The sequence below is a fragment of the Octopus sinensis genome, linkage group LG18, assembly GCF_006345805.1.
Source record: "Octopus sinensis linkage group LG18, ASM634580v1, whole genome shotgun sequence".
NCBI classification, from domain to species: domain Eukaryota; kingdom Metazoa; phylum Mollusca; class Cephalopoda; order Octopoda; family Octopodidae; genus Octopus; species Octopus sinensis.
This window is the reverse complement of record NC_043014.1, coordinates 21782368-21807875: the sequence shown is the minus strand read 5'-3', so window position 1 is coordinate 21807875 and position 25508 is coordinate 21782368. Positions and strand designations below refer to the sequence as shown.

General features: G+C 36.8%; 1 protein-coding gene across 2 annotated transcripts in view; it reads left to right on the top strand.

Moving 5' to 3' along the window:
* The window catches only part of LOC115221532 (transmembrane protein 145), a 72197-nt gene that overhangs the window by 24759 nt on the left and 21930 nt on the right, over positions 1–25508 (top strand). For both annotated transcript variants that reach the window (XR_003882639.2, XM_029791734.2), the window contains exons 2-6: positions 9721–9810; positions 14146–14214; positions 17019–17222; positions 23505–23589; positions 24444–24515. Coding sequence is in view for 1 of the 2 variants with exons in the window: in XM_029791734.2 (XP_029647594.1) it covers positions 9721–9810; positions 14146–14214; positions 17019–17222; positions 23505–23589; positions 24444–24515 (520 nt within the window). In the remaining variant the exon portion in view is untranslated. The remainder of the gene's footprint in view (positions 1–9720; positions 9811–14145; positions 14215–17018; positions 17223–23504; positions 23590–24443; positions 24516–25508) is intronic.

The following is a 25508-nucleotide window of genomic DNA, read 5'->3' as shown; positions in this document are numbered from 1 at the left end:
GATTACATTTAAGTTAATCCTGCAATACCAGGAACACAGTGCGATAGGGTAAAGCATCTTAGCACTTACTCCTGGTATTCCATACATAGGCTTTCTCTGCTTTCATATCCTTAATTGCTTTCTCTATAGTACACTTGTCTTCTAGAATAGCTGGACCTTCTATTGGGTCAGCATTGGGAAGACCTGCTTTCTCCCATGTGTCCTTAACATTTGATATCTTTCATAGTAGCATTTCCATGACTCTGCAGAATTACAAAGTCCAAGTGTGTCATTATCCATCTGTTTGTACTTTTCTCTAATACACAGCCTTGCAATTCAGAACACTTCATGCCTCTGGTCCTCACACTAAAGTACTTAGGCAAATTTCTTACTGCTTCTCTTCTTTCTAAGTAAACCTGTTGCCTAGTTCTTCTTCTTGCAACCTAGAAGAGTAACTAAATAATTCCTTACTGCCCCTATTCTTCCTCTCTTTCCAAGTCTGTCTCTTAGCTTTTATGGCTCTCTCTGCCTCACTGTTCCACCATCACATCACCCTTGTTCTGGCTGGAACTTTGCATCAACCACAGATGTAGTGTGTAACCCTCAATAGGTTGCCCTGCAGGAACTAACAGTTGTCCTCTGTATTTTTATGTTTGTTTCCTCCTCTTTGTCAAATACTTCAATTAATACTTCTCTACATTTCTCTGTGGTCAGTGTATCTTTAAGCTTTCATATCCACCTTTTCCAGATTGGTTTGTGTCTCTGAGTCTTTCAAGCTCTGAATCTGAAGTGACTAACCAGTAGCCTATATTGAGTTGTACATTCTTTGTCTGAGAAGGACTTTGCATTTACAACCATCTGCCTATCCTGTTTTCTAGTGAGAATGTCATCAGTCTGGCTTGTGTGCTCATCAGATTGATAATTCATTGTATTACAGATGATTAGGTCATTTGCATCACAGAATTCCAAAAGTTTTCTCTCCTCATTTCTAGAACCAAAGCCATAACCTCCATGTACACAATGGAACCCATCAGAGTGCTGCTTAACATATTGAAGTCACTAGCCATGAATATAAGGTCATTCTTGTACATTGTTGAGGTAAAACTGGTCCTTATCTTTTGTTTATCTGCTAGTCCCAATTGAGGATCTCTTGCAGATAAATGTTGCCATTGTATTTTCCAAGACTAATATAAGCTTAACTTTCCTACTGCACACTCCAAGGTTCCTTGATTACTTTATCTACCCATTTCTCTGCCATATTATGCTCCCCACCACACACAATCACTATTGCTTACCCAGTTCCTTGTTCATGAGAAGTCTGGCTGGGGTTCTCCTCCTGTGCAGCATGCATCCATTCTAACATTTCAACAATCTCACCAGATCTACCTTTCATTGTGCTTTACAGGTAGAACTTTTGACCAGTTATGACCAGTTTAAAAACTAATGGGTTAATCTTGTATATGCTGCACTTGTGAATGAATTCACCTAATTTTTGTACAGAATTGGTTCTTGATTGGCACACATGCATATAGGAATTTTATATACAGCATTCTTGATTCTTTGTGACTTTATTGATTTATAAATTTATCACTATACTAAGTGACCTTAGAGTGACTTTAGAGACCTTAAATTAGCCTTTTAGTCAGCCAAAGGTTATATGAAAACTGAAAGCCAGCTCCGACTGATGAAACAAGAAAACTTGTCAAAACTATATGTAGTATTGGAATTAATTAGGGATTTACTGTACATGTTTTGTGTGTAACTACTTGATTTTCAAATTCCATTTTCATTTCTATTGATATTTGTCATAGTTTTGAAATTGTTAAATATTTATGGAATACTTTAAAATAACTTTGGTTCAGTTTTGTATGAGTTAAGATTTATCTTTGATGGGTGTATGTGTATATATTCTAAAACCATTGTTAATTTTACTTACTAAGTTTTACTTAGGGTTGCATTAAAAAAATTCAATTTTAAATTCTAAATGTTCTTAAATTAACTTTCAATCATGATATGGTAGGAGTTCTAGACATGCTTGATAATGAACAGATGTAGTTTCTCTTTAAATTATTAGTTGTGGAACTAAAGAAACTATATTTTTAGGCAATCAGAAATGTTTGTAAGTTTACATAAAAATACATTTAAATCAATATTTCATAAGAACCTCTCTACAAACAAAATATTTGTAATATGACACACATGTAGGTCTGAGTGTTTTGTTATATCTTGTTAAAGTGTATATCCCAGTTTTAGGCTGATAAGTATGCTGTATCTCTGTATATTATAGAAGAAATGACTAAGAGGGATGGAATCAGGAAGGACCTCAAATCAATAAAACACAGCTTCAAAATGGAAACAAGATGACTAGACTATCCTCAGGTTTACAAGGCTAAGCTCTGCTTTAGCAGGGAAATAGCCTTAAAATGTTCGATGTTGTCACATCTTGATTTTTTTCTTGATTTAAGTCTATCTATAAATATATTCAAAGCAGAGAGAAAGAGAGAGAGAGAGACACACACACACACACACACCACACACACACACACACACACACACACACACACACACACACACACACACAATTAACCTGTTAAATTGAGACTGTTTTTTTAAAATGTCATCTTGATAAGTTTCATGAATTAAAAATTTTAAACCTATTTAGCTTACATGTTAAATAGGTTTAAGATATAAACTTTGTTTTGTTACTAGTTGAAGATTGTGGTAGATTGTACTAGAATTATGGAATCGTTGCAGTGAAATATTGCTGAAATGAGCCACACAGAGCATGGCTCTTAGGAAATCATTACCATTGAAGGATATTCTAAGGCAATAACTTGCCATACTTTAACTTAGTTTATGATTACAGATGTTCTCAGTCTCAAACTATTTCTTGCACACAGGCTGATCTAAAATGATTGCCATGGTATCTTTCCATCAGCATTACCAATCTTGTAAAAAAAAAGACAGTAGGTGGGGTGGGGAACATGAAAAAAAACTTAGGGTTGAAGTCATATACTTGCAGATGTTGAAGCATTCTCATAGCCTTTGGTAAAGCTCTTAGAGCTGAGAGAGCCCAAGCTTTTCAATTATATAGAAGGAAAGAATCTTTTTAGGTGAAAGTAAAATTCATAGTCTACTAAATTATCAATCACCACAACTACAGGATTATTGCTTTTAAGGCTGCCAAAGCTTTTGTTGTGATATGAAGCAATAATCTAGTCTCATGAATGATGTTCGATGTTGCAAGCGCAGTACAACGGCATATTTGAACATCTTTTAGATTTTGATGTCATGGTTTACTAAACATTGGCATCTGAATGAGGTTATTTTACACCAGTACATAGTTCAAAGCATCTTCAGTATTATTTAAAGGTAAACATTCTAATTTTTAATTTCAGAGGAATCTAACCTTCTAGCTACCCAGATATAAATCCATCTGAGTTTGGAGCATGGGGTGTCATTGAAGACAGGTTCAATGCAATACGATTGCTGTGCTGAAGACTGCCATTTGGAAGTTATTTGGGTCTATCAAAGAGGTGCTTGTATCACAGGCAATAGTGAAACGAAAATAACCGAAATGTTTGGTGTATCAAGAAGTACTATCTGGAAAGTAATGACAGCCTTTGAGAAAGAGGGAAAAACCTCCTCGTTGAAACAAAACTCCAGAAGAAAACCAAGGCTTTCAGATAGGGACTGTCGGACTCTTACATGAATTGTTAAAAAGGATCACAAAAGTACAGTCCCCAAAATTACTGCAGAGCTTAATGACCACCTTCAGAACCCAGTTTCCACAAAAACTGTTTGCCGGGAGCTGCACAAAGCCGGATTTCACAGGAGGGCTACAATCAGAAAACCACTACTTTCAAAAACAAACATTGCAAAGTGTTTAGAGTGGAGTAAAAGCTTCCAGAATTGGTCCCTAGAGCAGTGGAAGAATGTTATTTTCTCGGACGAGTCATCCGTTACCTTATTTCCGACCACCGGCCGAGTATACATGTGGAGACAGCCAAAAGAAGCATTTGACCTAGACTGTCTTTTTCCAACTGTTAAACATGTAGGACGATCTGTGATGATCTGGGGGAGCTATATCTTGGAAATCTGCCAGTCCAGTGGTTTCCCTTCATGGCAGAATTAATAGTCAAGACTATTTAAGCATTTTATCTGATCAAATTCATCTTATAGTTACAGAACTGTTTCTGGAGGGAAACACAATCTTTCAGGATGATAATGTACCAATTCACACAGCTAAAGTTGTTACTGAATGGCATGAGGAACATTCTAGTGAAGATGAACATCTTATCTAGCCTCCACAGTTCCCAGATTTCAATATTATTGAACATTTATGGTGCATTTTAGAAAAACAAGTAAGGAGTTGATATCTTCCGCCATCATCATTACAAAAACTGGAGACTGTTTTAGCTAAAGAATGGACAAAAATTTCTCTGGATACAATTAAAACTTTGTATGAGTCCATACCTTGTAGAATTCAAGCTGTAATTACTGCCAAAGGTGGCCCTACCCCATATTAAAATAAATTTGTTTGAAATTTTAAGGTGTTTCCATTATTTTGTCCAATCCCTGCAGTTATTGCAGGCTGTAATTGTTGTTGTTCAATTTGAGGTCTGATTGAGTAGATCTTACGATCAAAGATATTTCATATAAGAACATCTTATCTTTATTTTACTTTTCAGACAATGTATAAGACTATATTATTATGAGATAAATGTTCTTTGTTTTTTAAGATGTTAAAATGTGATTTGAGGGAGATTTGACTACTATTTCTGTCAGTCAGAACAACCATATAGAAGCTCCTCTATTTTCTTGTGAGAACAAAATATATTAAAATGTTGACCACATTTAGGGAGAATTTTTCTTTTTTTGTAATTTGTAAACATTTTGATAAATAGTGGTTGAAATATTTCTTGTGGTTTTTTAACAGAATGGCACAGTGACTGAAGTTGAAGCCTCTTCCTCTCCCATTATTTAAATTTTTTTCCTTATCAGTGAATATTTGTCATTCAAAAATCTTTATTCTCACATTGGTAAAAAATTTTTGCTGAGGAGGTCCAATAAGACTAAAATATGTCAAGATGTCACTTTAACCAAACATTGCTCCCTGCTGCGTGTCTATATTAATTGTATAAATAATTTGGATTTTAGCATTATCTCTCTTCCTTTTCATGATAAAAATTATCATTAGTGCTGTCTTCCTCTTCATTAGCAGTGTTATTTTAGTTAACTATTTTGTTCAATATATTACATTAGCTCTCCATCTCTAATTAGGTAAAAAGACATTGTTCTGTATGACTAAGCAAGCGGCATAACTCTGTAAACTCCAGTTTCATTGACTGACAAAAGACAAGTTTTCTCCCTACTTAGTTATTATTGTTTTTGTTTAATTCTGATTAAGCAGACTTATGATCAAAGGTAATTCAACCATGACCATCCTGTTATTTTCTATATTAGCAACTGCTCTTTATTCAAAACAAAGTGTTAAGTTTTCTAGAAGATGTGGCTGTTACTGCAGGTTGAGTGTTCATGTAGAGACTCCCTCTCCACTGTTGAGAGTAAGAGTACAAACTACGATCAGCCAACTGTAAAAAGAAGCAAAAACAAAAAAGTTGCTTCAACAAACTAAACCATCCTACCCTGGAAATGGATCAGCAGAATGATTAGGAGTGTAGTATTTGTTCCATCTCTTTGTATTCTGTGTTCAAATCCTGCTGAAGTTATTTTTGTCTTTGATAATTCTAGAGTCAAGTATCTGTCAAGTATTGGGGTTGACTTCTCTTTCTTTCTTTCTATTTATTTCTCTCACACACACTTGACTGGTCTCTGATTGGTCGTTGTTAATCAAATGATGATGCTGGCTGACCCCAGTCCTGTGTAGGTTTGGGCTTAGGGGTTAGCAACTTCTCTCTCTCTAATATCTCTATATAAAACTGAGAATGTGTGTCTGTCTGTGCGAATCCCTAAAACTTGAGAACTACACAACCAATTTCATTCGAATTTTACACATGCCTTACTTAGGGTCCATGTAGTGTCATGGGCAAAAAAAAATTTTTAACTTCTTGCCTAGAGCGAGCCCACAGCAATATCATATCTTCTCTACTATTTCAGTATTACGTGTTAAAAGTGAAAGAAAAACATCTCTCTATTGTAATGTCAGATGCTTTCACTTTAATACTGAAACTAATAAAGTGAAACTATTATATAACAGGAATGAACCATTAACAGTGGACATCCGTTTTGCTAGAAGATCCGCTATGGTCTTATATGCTACACCACTGGTTTTCAATTCATATTAATCAAATTAATATTCAATTTTTCACCCTTATTATTTTAAATTTAACTTTACATATATATATATATATATATATATATATATATACACATACATGTATATATATATGGATGTATATATATATATATATATATATATACACATACATGTATATATATATGGATGTATATATATAATATATATATATATATATATATATACATGCATACATGTATATATATAGATGTATATGTATACATTTATATGTACAACTGTATATGTATACATGTATATATATAGATGTATATGTATATATGTATGTGTAGATGTATATATATATATAGATGTACATGTAATATATACACATATATATACACATATATACATGCATACATATATACACGCATACACACACACACATACACACACATACATAGGTGCAGGTGTGGCTGTGTGGTAACAAACTTGGTTCCAAAACACATGGTCCTCAGTTCAGTCCCACTGTGTGGTAACTTGCCATGTGTCTTCTGCTATAGCCTCAGACCAACCAAAGCCTTGTCAGTGGATTTTGTAGACAGAAATTGAAAGAAATCAATTGTATATATATGTAAGTCTATGTGTGTGTCTTTGTGTTTCTCCTTCATCACTGCTTCACAACTGGTGTTCGTTTATTTACATTCCCATAACTTACTGGTTTCACAAGAAGAAACTGATAGCATAAGTACCAGGCTTATCAAAATAAAAAAAAAGCACTAGGCAGTGTCTCATATTTTTGTTTGCCCACTCGTATCTATCAATTTATCTTTGTGTGTGTGTGTATACATACATACATACATACATATCAATCGTATATATATGTATGTATATATGTAAGTCTATGTGTGTGTGTCTTTGTGTTTCTCCCTCGTCACTGCTTCACAACTGCTGTTCATTTATTTACATCCTCATAACTTACTGGTTTCACAAGAACAAACTAATAGAATAAGTACCAGGCTTATCAACATAAAAAAGCACTAGGCTATGTCTCATATTTTTGTTTGCCCACTCAGTTGTATCTATCAATTTATCTTTGTATGTGTGTGTGTGTGTATATATTTATATCTATATCTATCTATGTGTATATATATTTATATATATACTTTATAATTAGGGTTCAGCAAAATTTGCTTCACCACATACCGAAGTTTAGAAATAGCAGTCAAAAAACCTTAGCTATTTCTTCTACTTTAAAAGGGACTCCCAGAAAAACCAAAGTACTTGAAAACAATCTATGCCGGCAAAGGGGAAAAAATAACGAAAATCAATCCATATATATATATATTATATTAAATTAGAGATAAAACCACTATTAGGCAAATCATGCAATGAAAAACTTAAGCCAATACATAAGATTAATTAATTTATATTATTTAAATATATATCAAAATTATTAAACCTCGCCAAGTTAAATATGTAAACCACCTGAAGAATGACTGTAACTCGAAAATTTTAAGAATTGAACAGCCATGAAACGATCGTAGTGTTATATTAATTATCTTTTTTAATAATTTTGATATATATTTAAATAATATAAATTAATTAATCTTATGTATTGGCTTAAGTTTTTCATTGTTTGATTTGCCTAATAGTGGTTTTATGTCTAATTTAATATAATATAATATTTTACTATAAAATTGGATTCAATCCTAAATCTGATTTTTCTCTGTAAGTTTGGATTTATTCCCTAATATTTTATTATATATATATATATATATATATATATATATATAAAACATCTTAATGGGGGCCTTAACTCCCAAATTTTAGTAATTTCTTTTATGATCCAAAACTAGGTCAAAAGTACTGAATGCATCTTTATGAAATTTGGAAATTGAAATTTTAACCATAGATATTAGACACAAATGAAGTAATATTTATAAAATTTCATCTTCTTACAAGTTAGAAAAACCCCTCCATGGGGACTTAACACCTACAATTTTGGCATTTTATCTAAGCAAAAATGTATACAGTTGTGCTCTTGGAAGCTGTAGTGTTACCTGAGTATAAAAGATGAGCATTATTTGTAATTCAATGGCACAACAGTGTCACAGTTTGCTTTGATATACGCTTATATTGTGATGTCTGCAATGTGCTGCATAAATTGTCAAGTAACTGAGAGGCATCTTTGCCTCCACTGATTCAGTTGCAAAGTGTTGAGTAAAGTTATTTGATTGCAGACCTCCTTTCAGTCTTTTTATTATCACTGGGTCACACATAGTCCCCAGATGGTAACATTGATTTCAAGGCCTTCCCAGATGAGTGACTGGTTATTCAAAGACATTTATAGATTGTAAATTTATTCTGTCCAGTTACATATCAGTATAGTGGTCATTTTCAAACTCCAGAGGTGACACTTTCATTTCTCCTTAGCCCTCACGTCACACAGCTGTTAATGTTTATTTCAGTTGGGTCATGCCCTTCCAATTGCTATAGATTCGTAATGCATTTTACAGCTGTGCCTGTCACCTGGATGGTGAGGAATCCTACATTGGGAGTGGTAACAACTAGGGTAGGGTAACTGACTGCTTATTGTGATCATTGGTCTTTTGGTTTCCTGTAGCTTTGCTCTCTTTTACAAACCCAGTGAACATATATTTCCTATTTCAAAGAAATTCAAACAATAGATATAAGACCCAAGTTAAAAAGATTCTCAACAATTCAACTTCTCTGGTTGACATTAAGATGCCCACCCCCAAGAGGGCCCTTAACTCTCACATTTTAGAGCTCCATAACCTTCATTTTTCAGGAGCAAAATCTTTTTAACAGGTTCAATAAAACTGGAATTTTGGAATATGTGCATAAAAATCAGTAGTATGGGATACATGTGGCACGATTACAATCTTTTTTAGGGTGTGTAAGGAGGGAGATAACCCTCATCTGCAATTTTGATGAAATTCGAAACATAGATATTCCAGTTCATTACAAAAAATAGAACAGTAAAATCTAATTCTTCAATTGCATGTAACACGGGCAATGCCGGGTATCTCTGCATGATCGAATCATGGTTCCAGCCTGATTTGGCTTGGTTTCTGTGGATGGATGCCCTTCCCAATGCCTACCATTTTATAGTGTGTGCTGGGTGCTTTTAATGTGGCACCAGCACTGGGCTCTTGCAAGCCAATCCTCTTCATCAAGGGGAGGAGCGTCAACACTTCTGCTGTGGAGGACAGGTCTTCTTGGGTACAGCAAGGCGCCTGCAGCTTTCTCCACACACTGTCCTAAGAAACCAGTGCTAGCCTTTGCAGCCCAGTGACAGACATGGTGGATGTGGATGAACTGTTGTCTGGCTCAGCATAAGACTGACTAAAAATGAAGGACAAGGAAACATGAGAGAAATGCATGTAAAATAGCTTTCAGAGAAACTACTTGTTAGACGTATATAATATGTATTACCCATTTTGATATTTTTACTTTTACAGAACTGGAAATTCCTGACTCGCTTTTGCTTTTTGTCTGGAGATGATCAGAACCGTCTTGGTTCAGTACAGTATTCCTTCCAGTTTCCTGCTGTAAGTGGTTTTCTCTGGCACTGAATTCAATATATTATTGGTACTATTCAGTTTTATTCTTTGCTAATTTTGATTGCAACCCATCTTTTTCTCTTTTAACTGGACACTAAGACAATTTATTGAATGTATGTGATCAACAATTGTGTGGTAATTTAATCCTTTCATTGTGATTATTTCCTGTTACTGCTCTATTAAGCAAATAAAGATGTGTTGTGTAATATTTTTTAAATATTTTTTTTTACATTTGTTGTTAGATATACACCACCAAATGTTTAATCTCAGGGCTGCTCTGATCAAGCAGAGTTATGATCAAATGCAATTTAACTGTGACCATTCCATTTCCTTTCTAGATATAGTAGGCACAGGTGTGGCTGTGTGGTAAGAAACTTGCTTCTCAACCACATGGTTTTGGGTTCAGTCCCAGTGCATGGCATCTTGGGCAAGTGCCTTCTACTATAACCTCTGGTTAACCAAAGCCTTGTGAGTGGATTTGGTAGAGGGAAACTGAAAGAATCCTATGTGTGTGTATGTGTATATATATATATATAATATATATATATATATATATATATATATATATATATATATATAACATATTGAATTGGCTAATTAGCAATTTGAACCTAACGCCAAAATTGATAGGTCACAAAAGTGACAGGGAGTACTGACCAGCACCAGCTATTTACTAGAAATAAGAGTTAAAACAACTCAAAAGCCACTAAGCACTGTACTTAATGACTGACAAAGGGAAGTAAGTCTCCAAATACTCTGTCGTTTTTGAGTTATGACTTTTAACTCTTGTTTCTAGTAATAGCTGGTGCTAGTCAGTACCCTCTGTCACTTTTGTGACCCCCACCTCTCTCTCTCTCTCTCATATATATATATATATATATATATTATATATATATATATATATATATATATATAGTAATAATAATTCTCGGCTGGAATTTATAAATATTTTAATGCATTGCTACATGTGTTTCCACAAATCACATGTCTCTTAAGAATATTTATAAATTCCATCCAAGGATTATTGCTATTACTATATTTATCCTACATTATATTGGTACAACCCCAAAAAACTGGTTCAGCAGTTAGCATTATTAGACTGTAGCCAGCATAATAGAATAGGAGCTTTATTTGAATATTCAAAATGTTTCCTGTAAACAAATTTAAAAGATATATATATGTGTGTGTGTGTAAAAGTTTGGAAGGATATATCATCTGGGCAGATACTGTAGTGACTCTCAGTTATGTTCCAGATTACGGCTGTATATGTGTGTCTCTTTGTCTCTGCTTTTGTCCCTCACTACCACTTGACTACCAGTATTGGTATATTTATGTCTCCATAACTTAGCAGTTCAGCACAAGAGATCAGTAGAATAAATACCAGTCTTAAAAAAAAAATAGAAAAGAAGTACTGGGGTTGATTCATTTGACTAAAAATTCTTCATGGTGGTGTCCCAGCAAGGCCACAGTCTAATGATTGAAACAAATAAAAGATGAAATATATATATCATCATCATCATCATTTAACGTCTGCTTTCCATGCTGGCATGGGTTGGACAGTTTGACTGAAAACTGGTAAGCCAGGTTCTGATCTGATTTGGCAAGGTTTCTACGGCTGGATGCCCTTCCTAACACCAACCACTCCGAGAGTGTAGTGGGTGTTTTTTATGTGCCATTGGCATGGGTGCCAATTACCTGACAGCGGCATCAGTCACGACTATGGTTTCACTTAACTTGACAGGTCTACACAAGCATGGTATATTGCCAAAGGTCTTGGTCACCTGTCAATGCCTCCATGAGGCCCAATGCTTGAATGGTGCTTATTACATGCCAGGCAGATGGCACTAGCTTCAGCCATGATTACAATTTCACTTGGTTCGACATGTTTTCAAAAACACAACATATTGGCCAATAATTGAAGGGTGCTTTTAATGAGACAGTTATGCCATACTTCCATCGGCCACAACTACAATCTCACTCGGCATGATGTCACTGCCTCCATGAGGGCCAACGCTTGACCGGTGTTTTTTTACGTGCCACTAGCATGGATGCCAGTCAAATGGCACTGGCATCAGCCACAACTACAATCTCACTTGGCTTGATTGGTCTTCTCAAGCACGGCATATCTCCAAAGGTCTCAGTTGCTTGTCATTGCTTCTGTGAAGCTGACCATTCGAAGATCGTGCTTCACCACCTTGTCCCATGTCTTCCTGGGTCTACCAACATTAGAGTGTGACACTTCTTCACACAGCTGTCCACATTCATATGCAACACATGACCATACTAGCGCAGTCATCTCTCTTGTACACCACATCTGATACTTCTTATGCCCAACATTTCTCTCAGGACGTTTACACTCTGTTGTGCATGCATGCTGACATTACACATCCAGCAGAGCATACTAGCTTCATTTCTTACAAGCTTACGCATGTACTCAGCAGTCTCAGCCCATACTTCACTGCCATGTAGCATAGCTGTTCGCACACAGCTATCATGCAGTCTTCCTTTCACTCTGAGTGAGAGGCCCCTTGTTACCAGCAGAGTAACAGAACTTTTGCCCAGCCTACTCTTTTTTTTAGCAAGCCGAGAGTGTGATGGGTAAATTGTCACCATTTTATATTTTTAATTTTGCGTATGTGCATTGTATGTTTTTGATTTTGTCGACTACACAATATAGTAGAGTCAGCTGAGTAACATTAGTGAGAAAAACAGCACCAAGATGCAGTTCACTCTGCCAGAAGTTTGGAAACGACATGCTGTACTTCTTGGTGTTTGCATCAGAGGCTCCAATACGAACATTCCAGAGTGTTTGGGTGTCAATCTGAGGACATGTACTGAGAGTGATAAAAATCAAACATCCAGTCAACAGCATGATGTTTGGAGTGATCACTAGTGATGGCAACGTTATGCCTCCATTCATCTTCACACATAGCCTCAGACTCAACACGGAGGCCTACATCAAATGCTTGGAGGAGGTAGTGCTGCCTTGAGTCAAGAGGGTGGCTGCTGGAAAACCCTATGTCTGGTAATAGGACTCTGCAACATGCCACACAAGCAGGAGAACCCAGTCATGGCTGTCAGACAATTTCTGTGACCATATCACCCCTAACATCTGGCCACTTAACTCCCCAGATTGCAACCTCCGTGATTATTGTGTGTGGGGTGCAGTTGAGTGAGAGACCAACAAAACTCTTTGCAACACCAAAGATGAACTGAAGGCAAGGATTATGGCAGCATTCAGCAACTTAAACAAGGAGATCATCTAGAAGAGTTTCAGGAGATTCTGAAGTCGTCTGGAGACTGTGGTTGAAGCCAATGGCGATTTTATTGAATAAATTTACTCTTTAGTATTTCAAAATATTTTTATCTTATTTTTGTAAATATATCTGTTAAAATGAGATGTCAGTGTTATTTTCATTTTTGCACAATTTAGAATACATTTTATTCACTGTACCCTATATATATGAGTACGTGTGATTTGAGGGAGATTTGGCTAGTATTTCTAACTGGTTGAGTAACTATATAAAGGCCCCATCATTGGCTCATTTGACCACTTAGAAACTCCATCGTTGGAACATGCAACCACATGATTACATGATCTGTCTGATAGAATCCACTGGGTAGTGGTGAAACTATTGGTGGAGTACATCCTCTAGGTGGAGTCAAGAAAGGAGCAGTCACAGTGTGGCCTGACATGACTGTATGAACAATGTGGTCAAGTGATTTTTTTTAGAGCCATCAAAATTTTGAACCCTTTGGTCAGTGACCATGTTTTCTCTAAATTATTTCAGATCATGAAGTAGATTGACATTCTTATGTATACTTATAGACTGTTTATAAAGCTAACAATAGGATCCATGAAAGTTATTGATAGTATGTGCCAGCCATTAGTGAATTCAAAATTGGAATAAATTGGCTTACTATGGGGAAGAAGAAAAGTTTAACATTTGAAGCAGTTTCCTTTGTCAAAGAGTCATAGGCTTTGCTAGATAAGTCGAATTTTTGTCTTCTTCACCGTAGACCATTTTATTTCACTTTTGACTTTTAAACTGTATATAAAGTCAGGTTAGTCTTCTTTTTTTGTTGGTAGGGTGAAGTAGATAGGATAACTAATGTGAAGAATCGCGAAATCTTACTCCTTATTTCAGAGTTACTAGAGTATAAGGGTGAGGTAGGAGTCACTGTACATAACCACTCTTATTACATGGATCTGATAATCTCACCTTTATTTGGAAGTTTCTTGATTCATGACTTTGTTAGTACAGTATAGCAACTACTACTGTGTTGACCCTGGAGTTCACCCTTATTCTTCCCTTATTTCAGAGTTATCAGGGTATGCAGCTGTATTTCTACTTTGATGACCAATGGAAGGAGATTTACGACAGTGAAAAGGTAAGGTACCTTCTACTTCTTTAATGAGTTACAGCAACAATAAGTAACAATAACCATAGCAACAGCAGCAGTAACCATGGCAACAACAGCAGTAACTGTAGCAACAATTACTATGGTGATGACAGCAGTAACCATGGTGACAGCAGCAGTAAACATGGTGATGACATTTGTAACCTGTGCAGTAACTGTAACAGTAACAACATCAACAGTAGCAAGTGCACCCAATAACAACAACAACAACAACAGAAGTAGGGACTGAAAAGATAACAACAACAGTAACAACCACAAGTCACAATTACAATGGTTATAACCTACTAGAAATAAGTCAAAACTTTATTAAGACACAACTTACCATCTTTTAAAGAATAAGAAGGATCACATTAGTGAAGAAGCTTTTGTCCTATTGGTCAAAATAGTCATCAGCAGCAGATGTGATGTCATCATCACTGTGATATTTGTTCCCAATCAAGTATTTTTTCATGTTGGGGAATAGATGATAGTCAGATGGGGCTAAATCAGGAGAATAAGGGAGGCTGATCAACAAGTTCAAAGGTACAATCACACACAGCAGCTTGTGTGCTGGAGTTTATTGTCCTCATGAAACAACCACTTTTGTCAGTTTTCCTGGGTGTTTGGCTTTGATAGCCTTTTGTAACTGCCATTGATGGTGTGGCCCTTTTGAGGATAGTCAATAAATACAATGCCTTTTGCATCCCAAAAAACTTAGGCCATCACCTTCTCACAGATAAAATGACCATGGCTTTTGAAGCAGGTCAGGATGGGTGTTTCCACTGCATGGATTGTCTCCTTCTCTCTGTTGCAATTGCAGGACATCCAGACCTTGGGTTATCTTAAAGACTCTTCTTTCCCATCTTAAATTCAGCTGCCCACTTTTGCATTGTTGATAAAAGCTGAAGCATCATCCCTTAATGTAGCAACCATGTCAGCATGAATGTTGTTGGGGGCTAAACCCTTTTTCTGCAGGTATTTGATAGCAACACAATGCCAAATTTTGTCGATTTTCAAGAGAAGTTGCTACTCGCTACTTTTGAAGTCTTCTTTGAACAATCAGATGTCAGTTTACTTGGAAAGAAACAAATGCAGTTAATAAGAAGGATTGAAGTAATGCATGCCAGAATTTCACTGCTCTAGCATCACTCCTTCATAGTCAGCCAATGAACTTTTCAGCCCACCTTTGTGTGTGTGTGTGTTATAAATTATTATTATTATTATTATTATTATTATTAATATTATTATTAATATTTTGCTTATGCATAGCAATATTAATAACTTGGTGTTAGAACTCAATATGCATTTGCTCCAAACGAATCACCATTCAGGTACAGAGCAGTAATAAGAAGTTGAAATGACAAGGAAATTATATATACAATATATATATTTATATTCACATACATAGAGAAAGAGAGAGAGAGAATTGATATATAAACATTAAAAAATAAATCCACTGTAATTAAGAGCTCATTTAGTAACAGGTCATCGTTAAACTGGTTAGAGTGTGTGACTGGCATGTGAACAGTGTGGTTAAACAGTTTATTACATTACAGTAAATCCAAATGGGACACACACATAAGTACATAATTTGAAATATTTATCAGTCAGTTGTTTTATGGTTAATATATAAATAAATGTTGTATCTTTAACAGATTATGTGTTTGATTTTGTTCCATACTTAAAGCATTACATATGTAGACTGTGACAGGTTAATAATTTGGGGGTGTGCGTGTGTGTGCGTAAATCGACTTTACAACAGCCACCACTACAATATGGTGTACTAACCACAAACCACTGTGTTTTACAACAATTGCCACCACAAGCACAACATGTATGTAGGCAAAAGGTGTAAATGCTGGTCAGAAAATGGATCCCCTCCCTGCAGGTCGTTAAGCGAAATGCTTTTCAATAATAATTCTGCACTGAGTTGTGTATTTTTGTTACTGTTTAGTCAGGGAAGGAAGGGTAGTGCTCATGCCCCCCCTCCTTTTTTTTACCTTAATCAAGACCAAGGCTGGTAAGAGGAAGTTATCCCCAAACCAGATATGGCATGAATTCTTGCAACAGAATGAACTCTGTTAAAAGCATTCATGGACCAGAGAATGTTGTTGAATTATTTGATAGATTAAGTCTGCCACTCACGAACTCAGAATATAAAAATGTGGAACAAATATTGCCAGGCGTCTTGTCCACTGCTCCAATAATTCTGCCAGTGAACCACCTTAGACATTAATAACTTACCACCCTTGAATGGATGAAAGGCACAGCTGTCCTTAACAGAATTTGAACTCAGAGTGCAGAGAACTGGACCATGTACCACAAGGCATTTTGTCTGCTACTCTAACAACTTTATTGATTCATCAAGTGTAGGACAAAAACCCCTAGGGGACAAAAAAGCAAGGAAAGAAAATCCATGAAGATAACCCACCCCCCATGTAAAAAAAAAGACCATGCAATTTTTAAATCATAATTTTTGTTCTAATCATTTTGTGTTGAGGTTCTTTTAAAGTTTATTATATTACAACCTGATGCTGTACTCTACGTCATTCAGAAATTCCTCCATGGTCTTCCTCTCATTCACATAGTCCAGAGGGGAGTTTTGTCCTAGCGGGGTTTTGTGTGGACCCCTGATTCATCAGTTTTGTCATTTTGTCAGAAATGCAGTGAGCCAGTAATTATGTGATTGGAATCCTGCAACCAGTGATATTATTGTTTACCAGTTGTCATTTGAAATAACTAAACAACATGGGTATACCAACAACTTTTGCAATGGTTTCTTACATTTCATATAGACATGTGAAGACAAGGTGTCTGTACTGCGGCCTGATTACTTCCAAATTGTTGACCTGTCTGAAGACTATGAATGGTCAGGATGTCAGCTGATGAACCATAGTGGCTACAGTTACAATAAATGTGATGGAATCAGGTTCTTCCGGTCGATCAGACCACGTTGGTGGTTCATCACTGTTGGACGATGTAAACCAGTTAACAACAATGTGAGTATTCAACTACTTTTTACTAATGTTCCTCTTAAGAAACTTCTGCTGTTGTGTAGGTTTTTTTCTATGCTGACTCTCTAAGTTTGAAGCTACAGATCCCTGTCATGGCTGTGAGTATTGTTGTTGCTGTGGAGCAGTAGAAGTGCTTTGAGTGAGTCATAATCTGTTGATATTACAATGTTTGGTGAAGTGTAACCTTAGGAGTCATGGTGCTATTTGGAGATAGTAACTTGGTGAATGATGGCCTTCAGAAAGAATAAACAGTGGAGTCACTAAATTTTCTAGAGAGTTACATTGTTTACTTGCAACCACAAAGATTTTCTAGACTACCAGAACGGTGCTGCTCCCTAACACTACTGCTATCATGATGGTAGCATCTAGGTTACCAACACTGTGGTGCTCTTTACACTTCTGCTATAGAAGTATCCTTTTAGAATATAGCTATGTACAAGAAAGAAGACAGGGTCACCAATTGCATGAGAAATTAGACAGTGAAATCTGTTGAGATTTTTGATACACAAAATTTTATTCTTTTTGTAGACAAAAATATTATTAGTATGAATGACATTGAGAGTTTTGAATGTTAATGTTTTTGGTGTAGTTGTAGCAGCAGATAAAGTGTAGTTAGTCGCTTGCCATGCTACTGAATTCTAATGGCCTTTGGATTTTTGTATGGCTTTCGTCATTGTTTACAATTTTGTTCCAGTTGTTTTTAAATTTGGTATATGGATTAAGTTTTGTGTACTAATTATGGAAATAAAATTTTTGAGTTGTCTGGAAAGTTCATTGCCTTTCGACTTATTTTAGAACATGGTTGAGTCCATAAAATAGAATTTGACTACAGCTCCATTTAGAGCACAGTTTAAGCTATCTTTTCCTGGAAGAGGGTTTATGTTCCTATAACCTGTGTTAATTCTGTAACCCTTTAAAATGGAAGATAAGAAAGTTCATTTTCGGCACTTGATGATTTAGGAACCAGACAAAAATTGCTGCAGCTCGGCTGGGATGTGCTACCCAACCCTTCATATTCACCAGATATTGCTCCTTCAGATTTCCACTTATTCAGGTCTCTGCAGAATAGTCTTAATGGTAAAAATTTCAATTCCTTGGATGACGTAAAAAGATACCGTGATGAATTCTTTGCCATGAAACCACCTCAATTCTGGGAAGAGGGTATTTTCAAGTTAAAGGAACAATAGAGACACATGGTGCAACAAAATGGTTCATATTTGGTTGATTAAAAATGTAATGGCAAGTATTTATTGACCTTTTTCTTTCTTTTAAAAGTTGGCACGAATTTTCCGGACAACCCAATACATTTTCCCTATAAATCCATAATTAAAAAGTTATTAGCCTTTAAAATTTGCAAAATTTAGGTATTTTTGCCAATCAGAAGCAAGTTTTTTACACATCACCAAGGTGATCACATAGTAACTAAAGATGCTGCACATGTGCACAAGGAGGAGAAGGAGATATGAGAAAGATAATCTACTATAATAATACTCTTTTGTTTTTCTCCATTACAATATATGAACGAGAAGGGAAGGGGTGATAGATGAATAGGGAAGGAAGGGGTGATGGCAAACTGGTAGTGGGAGCATTTCAACTCTGTGTGAGTATATGCGTGTAAATGCAAAAGGGAGGTATGTGAATGCTTGTGTGTGTGTGTGTAAAGACAACCACTAGATAACATTGGCAAGTGTATTGATTTGATTTACCATCCATATTTATATATAAAATACTACAATTAGCCATCGTTTTTGATGGCACAGGGCCAGTTAGTTTATTTTATAAAATCCTACAATGTATTTGCAAATTTTCATTCTTAAATTTTCTTTAACTAATAAATGTCTGTTTCAAATAATGTTTTGACTGTTGTTTCTAGCAATTCCTGTTGGTTTGTTTGTTCGTAGCTTTTAAATATTTAATTTGCTCACGAATGTTTTAATGTTAACTTCATTCGTATATATTTTAATGTTTTGACTATTATTTCTAGCAATGCTTTGACATGCAGATGTCCCCCCCCCCTCCAGATGATGGAAGAGGCAGCAAATGTGCTGTTTTCTGATTGACTGAAAATTCTGAAAATTTTCAAACTTTGAATACCTGTAACATTTTTGCAAAATTTTTCTGGAATAAATGAATAACAAATTTGGATTCAGCATCACAGATTACATCTATATGAATTCATTAAAAAACTTTTTTAAAGATAATTGTAAACAGTGACGAAAACCATTTTCATCCTCTGACTGTTCATTGCCATTATGTTGTTAGCTATAGTCTACCATCTCTGTTGGCCATCTCCTATGGTGTCTGTCAAAACTCTCTCTGCTGCATCTCAAAACTCTCTGTCAAGTGTGCTGAATTTATACTGATGAATGGGCTCAGAAGGAAGTGCACCAAAAGATGAAATTGTTGGTGGAGCCCAGTGGCAGCTCGTCTATAGGTACTATGGAACTGCAGCACCCCCTATTTCCACTTGATATTATTGATAACATTCAATATAATGAGTCCTTTTTTCTTTAATTCTTGTACATTATATAATCATTAAGCTTAACCCTTTTGTTACCAAACCGCCCGAAAAAAATTTTGGTTAATGTGACCAAGTCGCCCAAAACCGCCCGAATTTACCTATTCATATTTAAATGAGAATATCAGAGCAAATCTCTTTAGTACATTCGTGAAAACACGTATTATACTTCGTAAAGAGTTCAACTACAGTTTTGTACAACAATCAAAGTGTAATTTTAATTCCGTGAATTTTGGAAGATTTTTTTCCGAAATTTGTTCCTATTGTGTTTTCAAAATTTGTAATTCTGACAAAAAATGGATACGAATTTCATTATATCAAGCAGCAAGTCAGAATTCGAAGGATTTTCTACTGAATACCTTCATAAATCTAACTCTATGACTGAAAAAAAAAAGCATGTGGTATTTGATAATGAATCTGATGTCTCATTTTCCGAAAGTGAAAACAGTGAATCCGAGAGCTCCGACAGTGATAAAGAAAATGAATTGGCACCTGAATGGAGTGAAAATTTAAAAACTGTTTCTTTCGGTGATTTTTCTGAAGAAACTGGACCAAGCCACAGACTTTCCCAGAAGAGTAAAGCCTTAGACTATTTCTTTTTCCTTTTTCGAATGAGTCTATTTGAAATCATTACGGCGGAAATGAACCGTTACGCTAAATGTAAACAAAACGAAAGAAAGGATACTTTGTGGTTTCCCACAACCTTAAATGAAATTAAGACTATTTTGCTATAAATATTATTATGGGTATCAGAAAGTTACCCAGAATAATAAATTCTATCGTAAAATTTTGTTGTATACCCAATTGAATATTAGCTAATAACCAATTTTCTATAGCGATGTTCGAACAAAATTTTAATAATTTTATATTTTGTTGAATTTACCTGTATCTACCTGCAATTAGAGTCACTTTGTGACAAAAATTATAGTATAGAATTGGTTGAGAACATTTCATTAAATTATCTTCCAAAATTCATGTTAACATATTGATAAATAAAAAAGTTATAGTTGTTTAATGAAACCAGACTAAATTTATGATTACGTTAGAAATTAATTGAAACACATAAGGGCTGTATTTTGGTCAGAAATATAGTAACGAAAGGGTTAATGTCAGTAGCCATCCCCTAGTTTATGAAAAAAATACAAAAAACTTGTATAGAACTGTGTTCTTCACAGTTCAAGCGACGTGGTATTTGGCTGTTGTGCACATGCTCACATGTCCAAGAAAGGAAGCTTCATGCTAGGGAGAGAGAGCACTTGTTCATGCAGTACCAGTGAAAGGTATTGTTTCTTTTTGACTCTGCATGTGTTCATCATCATCATCATCATCATTTAGTGTCCGCTTTCCATGCTAGTGTTGGACGGTTCAACTGGGGTCTGGGAAGCCGGAAGGCTGCACCAGGCCCAGTCTGATCTGGCAATGTTTCTACCACTGGATGCCCTTCCTAACGCCAACCACTCCGTGAGTGTAGTGGGTGCTTTTTACGTGCCACTGGCACAGGTGCCAGTCGGGGCTGGCAAACGGCCACAGTCGGATGGTGCTTTTTACGTGCCACTGGCACAGGGGCCAGGCTAGGCTGGCAACGGCCACGATCGGATGGTACTTATTACGTGCCACTGGCACAGAGGCCAGTCGGGGCGGTGCTGGCAATGGCCACGAATGGCTGGTTCGCTTACGTGCCACCGGCACTGGTATCACAGCTGCAATTTCCATTGATGTTGATCGACTTCGATTTTGGGTCTGATTTCCACTTGCCTCAACAGGTCTTCACAAGTGGAGTTTTGTGTCCCAAGAAGGAAAGGTATGCATAAGTCGACTGGCTACATCCCAGGTAGAGGCCATGGGTTGTGGTCTCACTTGTCCTGCCGGGTCTTCTCACGCACAGCATACTTCCATAGGTCTCAGTCTCTAGTCATTTCCTTGCTGAGACCTAAAGTTCGAAGGTCGTGCTTCACCACCTCGTCCCAGGTTTTCCTGGGACTACCTCTTCCACAGGTTCCCCTCAACTGCTAGGGTGTGGCACTTTTTCACACAACTATCTTCAGCCATTCTTGTCACATGACCATACCAGTGCAAATGTCTGTCTTGCACACCACAACTGATGCTTCTTAGGTCCAACTTTTCTCTCAAGGTACTTACACTCTGTCGAGTATGAACACTGACATTACACATCTGTCAGAGCATACTGGCTTCATTTCTTGCGAGCTTACACATATCCTCAGCAGTCACGGCCCATGTTTCACTACCATGTAGCATGGCTGTTCGTGCACATGCATCATACAGTCTGCCTTTTACTCTGAGCGAGAGGCCTTTTGTCACCAGCAGGGGTAAGAGCTCTCTGAACTTTGCCCAGGCTATTCTTACTCTAGCAGTTACACTTTCAGCACCCCCACCCCCGCTACTGACTTGGTCACTTAGGTAACGGAAGCTATCAACTACTTCTGGTTTTTCTCCCTGGAATGTGGTGGAAGTTGGTTTCTGCACATTTTCAGTGTTTATTGCTCCTGAGCATCTGCCACAAACAAAGACTATTTTCCTAGTTAGCCTTCCTTTGACATTGCTGCACCTCTTATGTGTCCATAGCTTACACTTGGTGCATCTTATAGAGTTTCTACCTACACCTTTTCTACAGATCGAGCAGGGCCATCTACCTGAAGGCGTTTGTGATTTATCTACCTTCCTACTTATTAGGACTTTGGTTTTGGCTATGTTGACTCTAAGGCCCTTCGATTCTAATCCTTGCTTCCACACCTGAAACTTCTCCTCCAGTTCTGATAATGACTCAGCAGTTAGAGCAAGGTCATCAGCATAGAGGAGCTCCCAGGGGCATCCTGTCTTGAATTCCTACGTTATTGCCTGGAGGACTATGATAAATAGGAGGGGACTGAGGACTGAACCTTGGTGGACCCCAACCTCTACCCGGAATTCTTCACTGTAATCGTTGCCAACCCTCACCTTACTAGCAGCATCCCTGTACATAGCTCACACAGCTCTCACTAACCATTCATCTATCCCTAGTTTCCTCATTGACCACCAGATAAGGGATCGGGGGACCCTGTCGAAGGCTTTCTCCATGTCAACAAGAGCCAGGTACAGGAGCTTATCTTTGGCTAGGTATTTCTCCTGCAGCTTGTGCTTCAAAACATGTTTATATTCTTGAACGTGATAAAGTGTAGAATTAGATTATTATCCTGCTTCCAGCTTCAGTGTTGCTGCCAGAATTTGAAAAATAATGCAGATTTCTAACCCTTTTGTGATTGGGAGGGGGTGGGGCAGTTGAAAAACAAGGGGGAATTCACAGCAGTGTTCAGTGAACAAATTAAACACTCTACCTTGCAGTGGCTAAAACATGAACTGATCAAGTTTATGTATAAATATTCTTTTTATATGTTTGTTTCCTTTCACACAATTTTAAAACAATGGCTAAAAATTTCCTGAAGCAGCACTCTCACTAATTTAATCTACAAGCTGCCACAGGTGAAGCCTATTCCACCCGAAGTTGTGATTTGTCAGATTTTATTGTTCATGTGGGCAATATTCAGTGAATTATGTCATCAGGTGATTGCTGAATGTTTCTGCTACAGCTATTTGTACTTCTTAAACTCATACCATTGTGTTAATATTTACACGTTACCTACACCAACACTGCTGTGTTACTACATTTTTACCTCTATGGTACTTCCTTCAGTATCATATACATTATCCAATAACCTGACTGTAAATTTGTGGCTTTTCTCTCCTTATTACAGGGTATCAATCTCACCTACTACCTACACCTGACCAATGGTAATCTTGGGGATTATTTCCACAGGGAACTGTCTGCTGACCAATTTAGTAAGATCTCTTACTTTTCTGTTAAGGTGTGTTTATTGTGTGATATGTTTGCGTACATTGTGTGTATGTATGTGTACATGCCTGCATGTGTGTGTATGTGTACTGTGTGGTTGACGCATGTATGCATAATGTGTGGTTAGTGTGTGTACAGTGCAGTGGATGCATGTGCTTAATGTGTATGTAGTTGATTGTGTGTGTGTGTGGTTAATGTGGATATGAATGTGTGTGTGAGTGAGTATGTGTGTTCAATGTTGGCATGTGTGTGTAGTGTAGATGATGTGTATGTTTAAACTATGGCTGGAGTGTGTGTGTGATGTATGGTATGTGGGTGGGTGTGTGTATTAAGAGCTCTATGGTCAGTAAATGAACTCTGTGTGTGTGACATCAGTGTTTGAAAATTACAATCAATGTGAACTCTGCAGTTAGTGTGTTATTCATTTTTAGCATCAGGTCAGCACTGGTTAGGCCTATGGTTAATGACCTTCCAGCTTAGACCATTCCTTTTTCTGGTTTTTGTGATGTGTTTGAGGCTTAATTATCCAATGCATCCTTTCCTTTCTTAAGATTGTAAGTTTGAAATTTGAGGAAGATTTGATTGTTATGACTGTCAGGTATGCTGACGACTTATAGGCTTCTTCATTGCAGTAATATATATGGGAAAGTCAGTATGTGTGGAATGTAATCAGTGTATGACCAACATGTGAACTCTGTGGTTAGTATGTGCATATATGTATCTGTCAGACTGACTTGTGCACAGTGTGAATAGAACTGTGTGTGTAGTCAATGTGTGGTTAAGAAGTATGTATATGGTCAGTACGAGTAGTTTATTAACCTATTTTTATTTCTATTTCTAGCTATTCTAGAAGTGGATATAGCATTTCTGATCTTCTTTGTCATCTTGGCCTGTGTTGCTGTTGTCTTTTCTAGTAAGTCTCTTCAACTCACACTATTTAATGTAAGATAGTTTATTTTTCTTGAGCAATGCATCAGAAATGAGAATTTAACAGAGCAATTTATATGCAGCAACTTTCCATTAAAGTCATAAGGTTTTGGTTGGTCCCAGGCTATAGCCGAAGGCACTTGTCCGAAGTGCTATGTAGTGGGACTGAACCCAGAACCATGTAGTTGGGAAACAAACTTCTTATCACAGAGCCATGCCTGCATCTTCACAGGACCACACATTTATGCAGGTAGGAATCAGACTGTCTCATGGTTTCAGCAGGCAAAATGGAAAACGTGCTGCCCTGAGGATGGTAAGGGAGATGCTCTGAACAGCCACTCTGAGATCCCAAAATCTAATCAGTTCATGCCAGTCATGAGGCCAAACATCCCTGAAAGTTTCATCCGAATCCATCCAGCGGTTCTTGAGATATCGTGTCCATGGACAAGCAAATAAACAAACACAACTGTAAACATTACCTCCGCCTTCGCTAAGGTGGAGGTAATTATAATGCTTTCTACTAAAGGCACAAGGCCTGAAATTTTGGGGGAGTGGACTAGTCGATTACATTAACCCCAGTCTTTGACTGGTACTTAATTTATTGACCCCAAAAGGACAAAAGGCAAAGTCAACCGCAGGGGAATTTGAACTCAGAACATGCAAACAGGCGAAATATTACTAAGCATTTTGCCTGGTATGCTAATGATTCTACCAGCTCACCACCACCATAATAATAATAATAATAATAGTAATAATAATAGTGAAAAATCTCTGTGTGTGTATGTGAGAGTGAATGTGTTTGTCTTTGTTGCCACCACCCTTTGACAACTGCATTTGGTATGTTTATATCCCTGTAACATAGCGGTTTGGCAAAAGAGACCTATAGAATAAGTACCAGGCTTGAAAAATTAAGTACTGGGGGTGATTTGTTTGATTAAAATTCTTCCAGGCAGTGCCCCAGCATGGCCGTAGTCTGAAA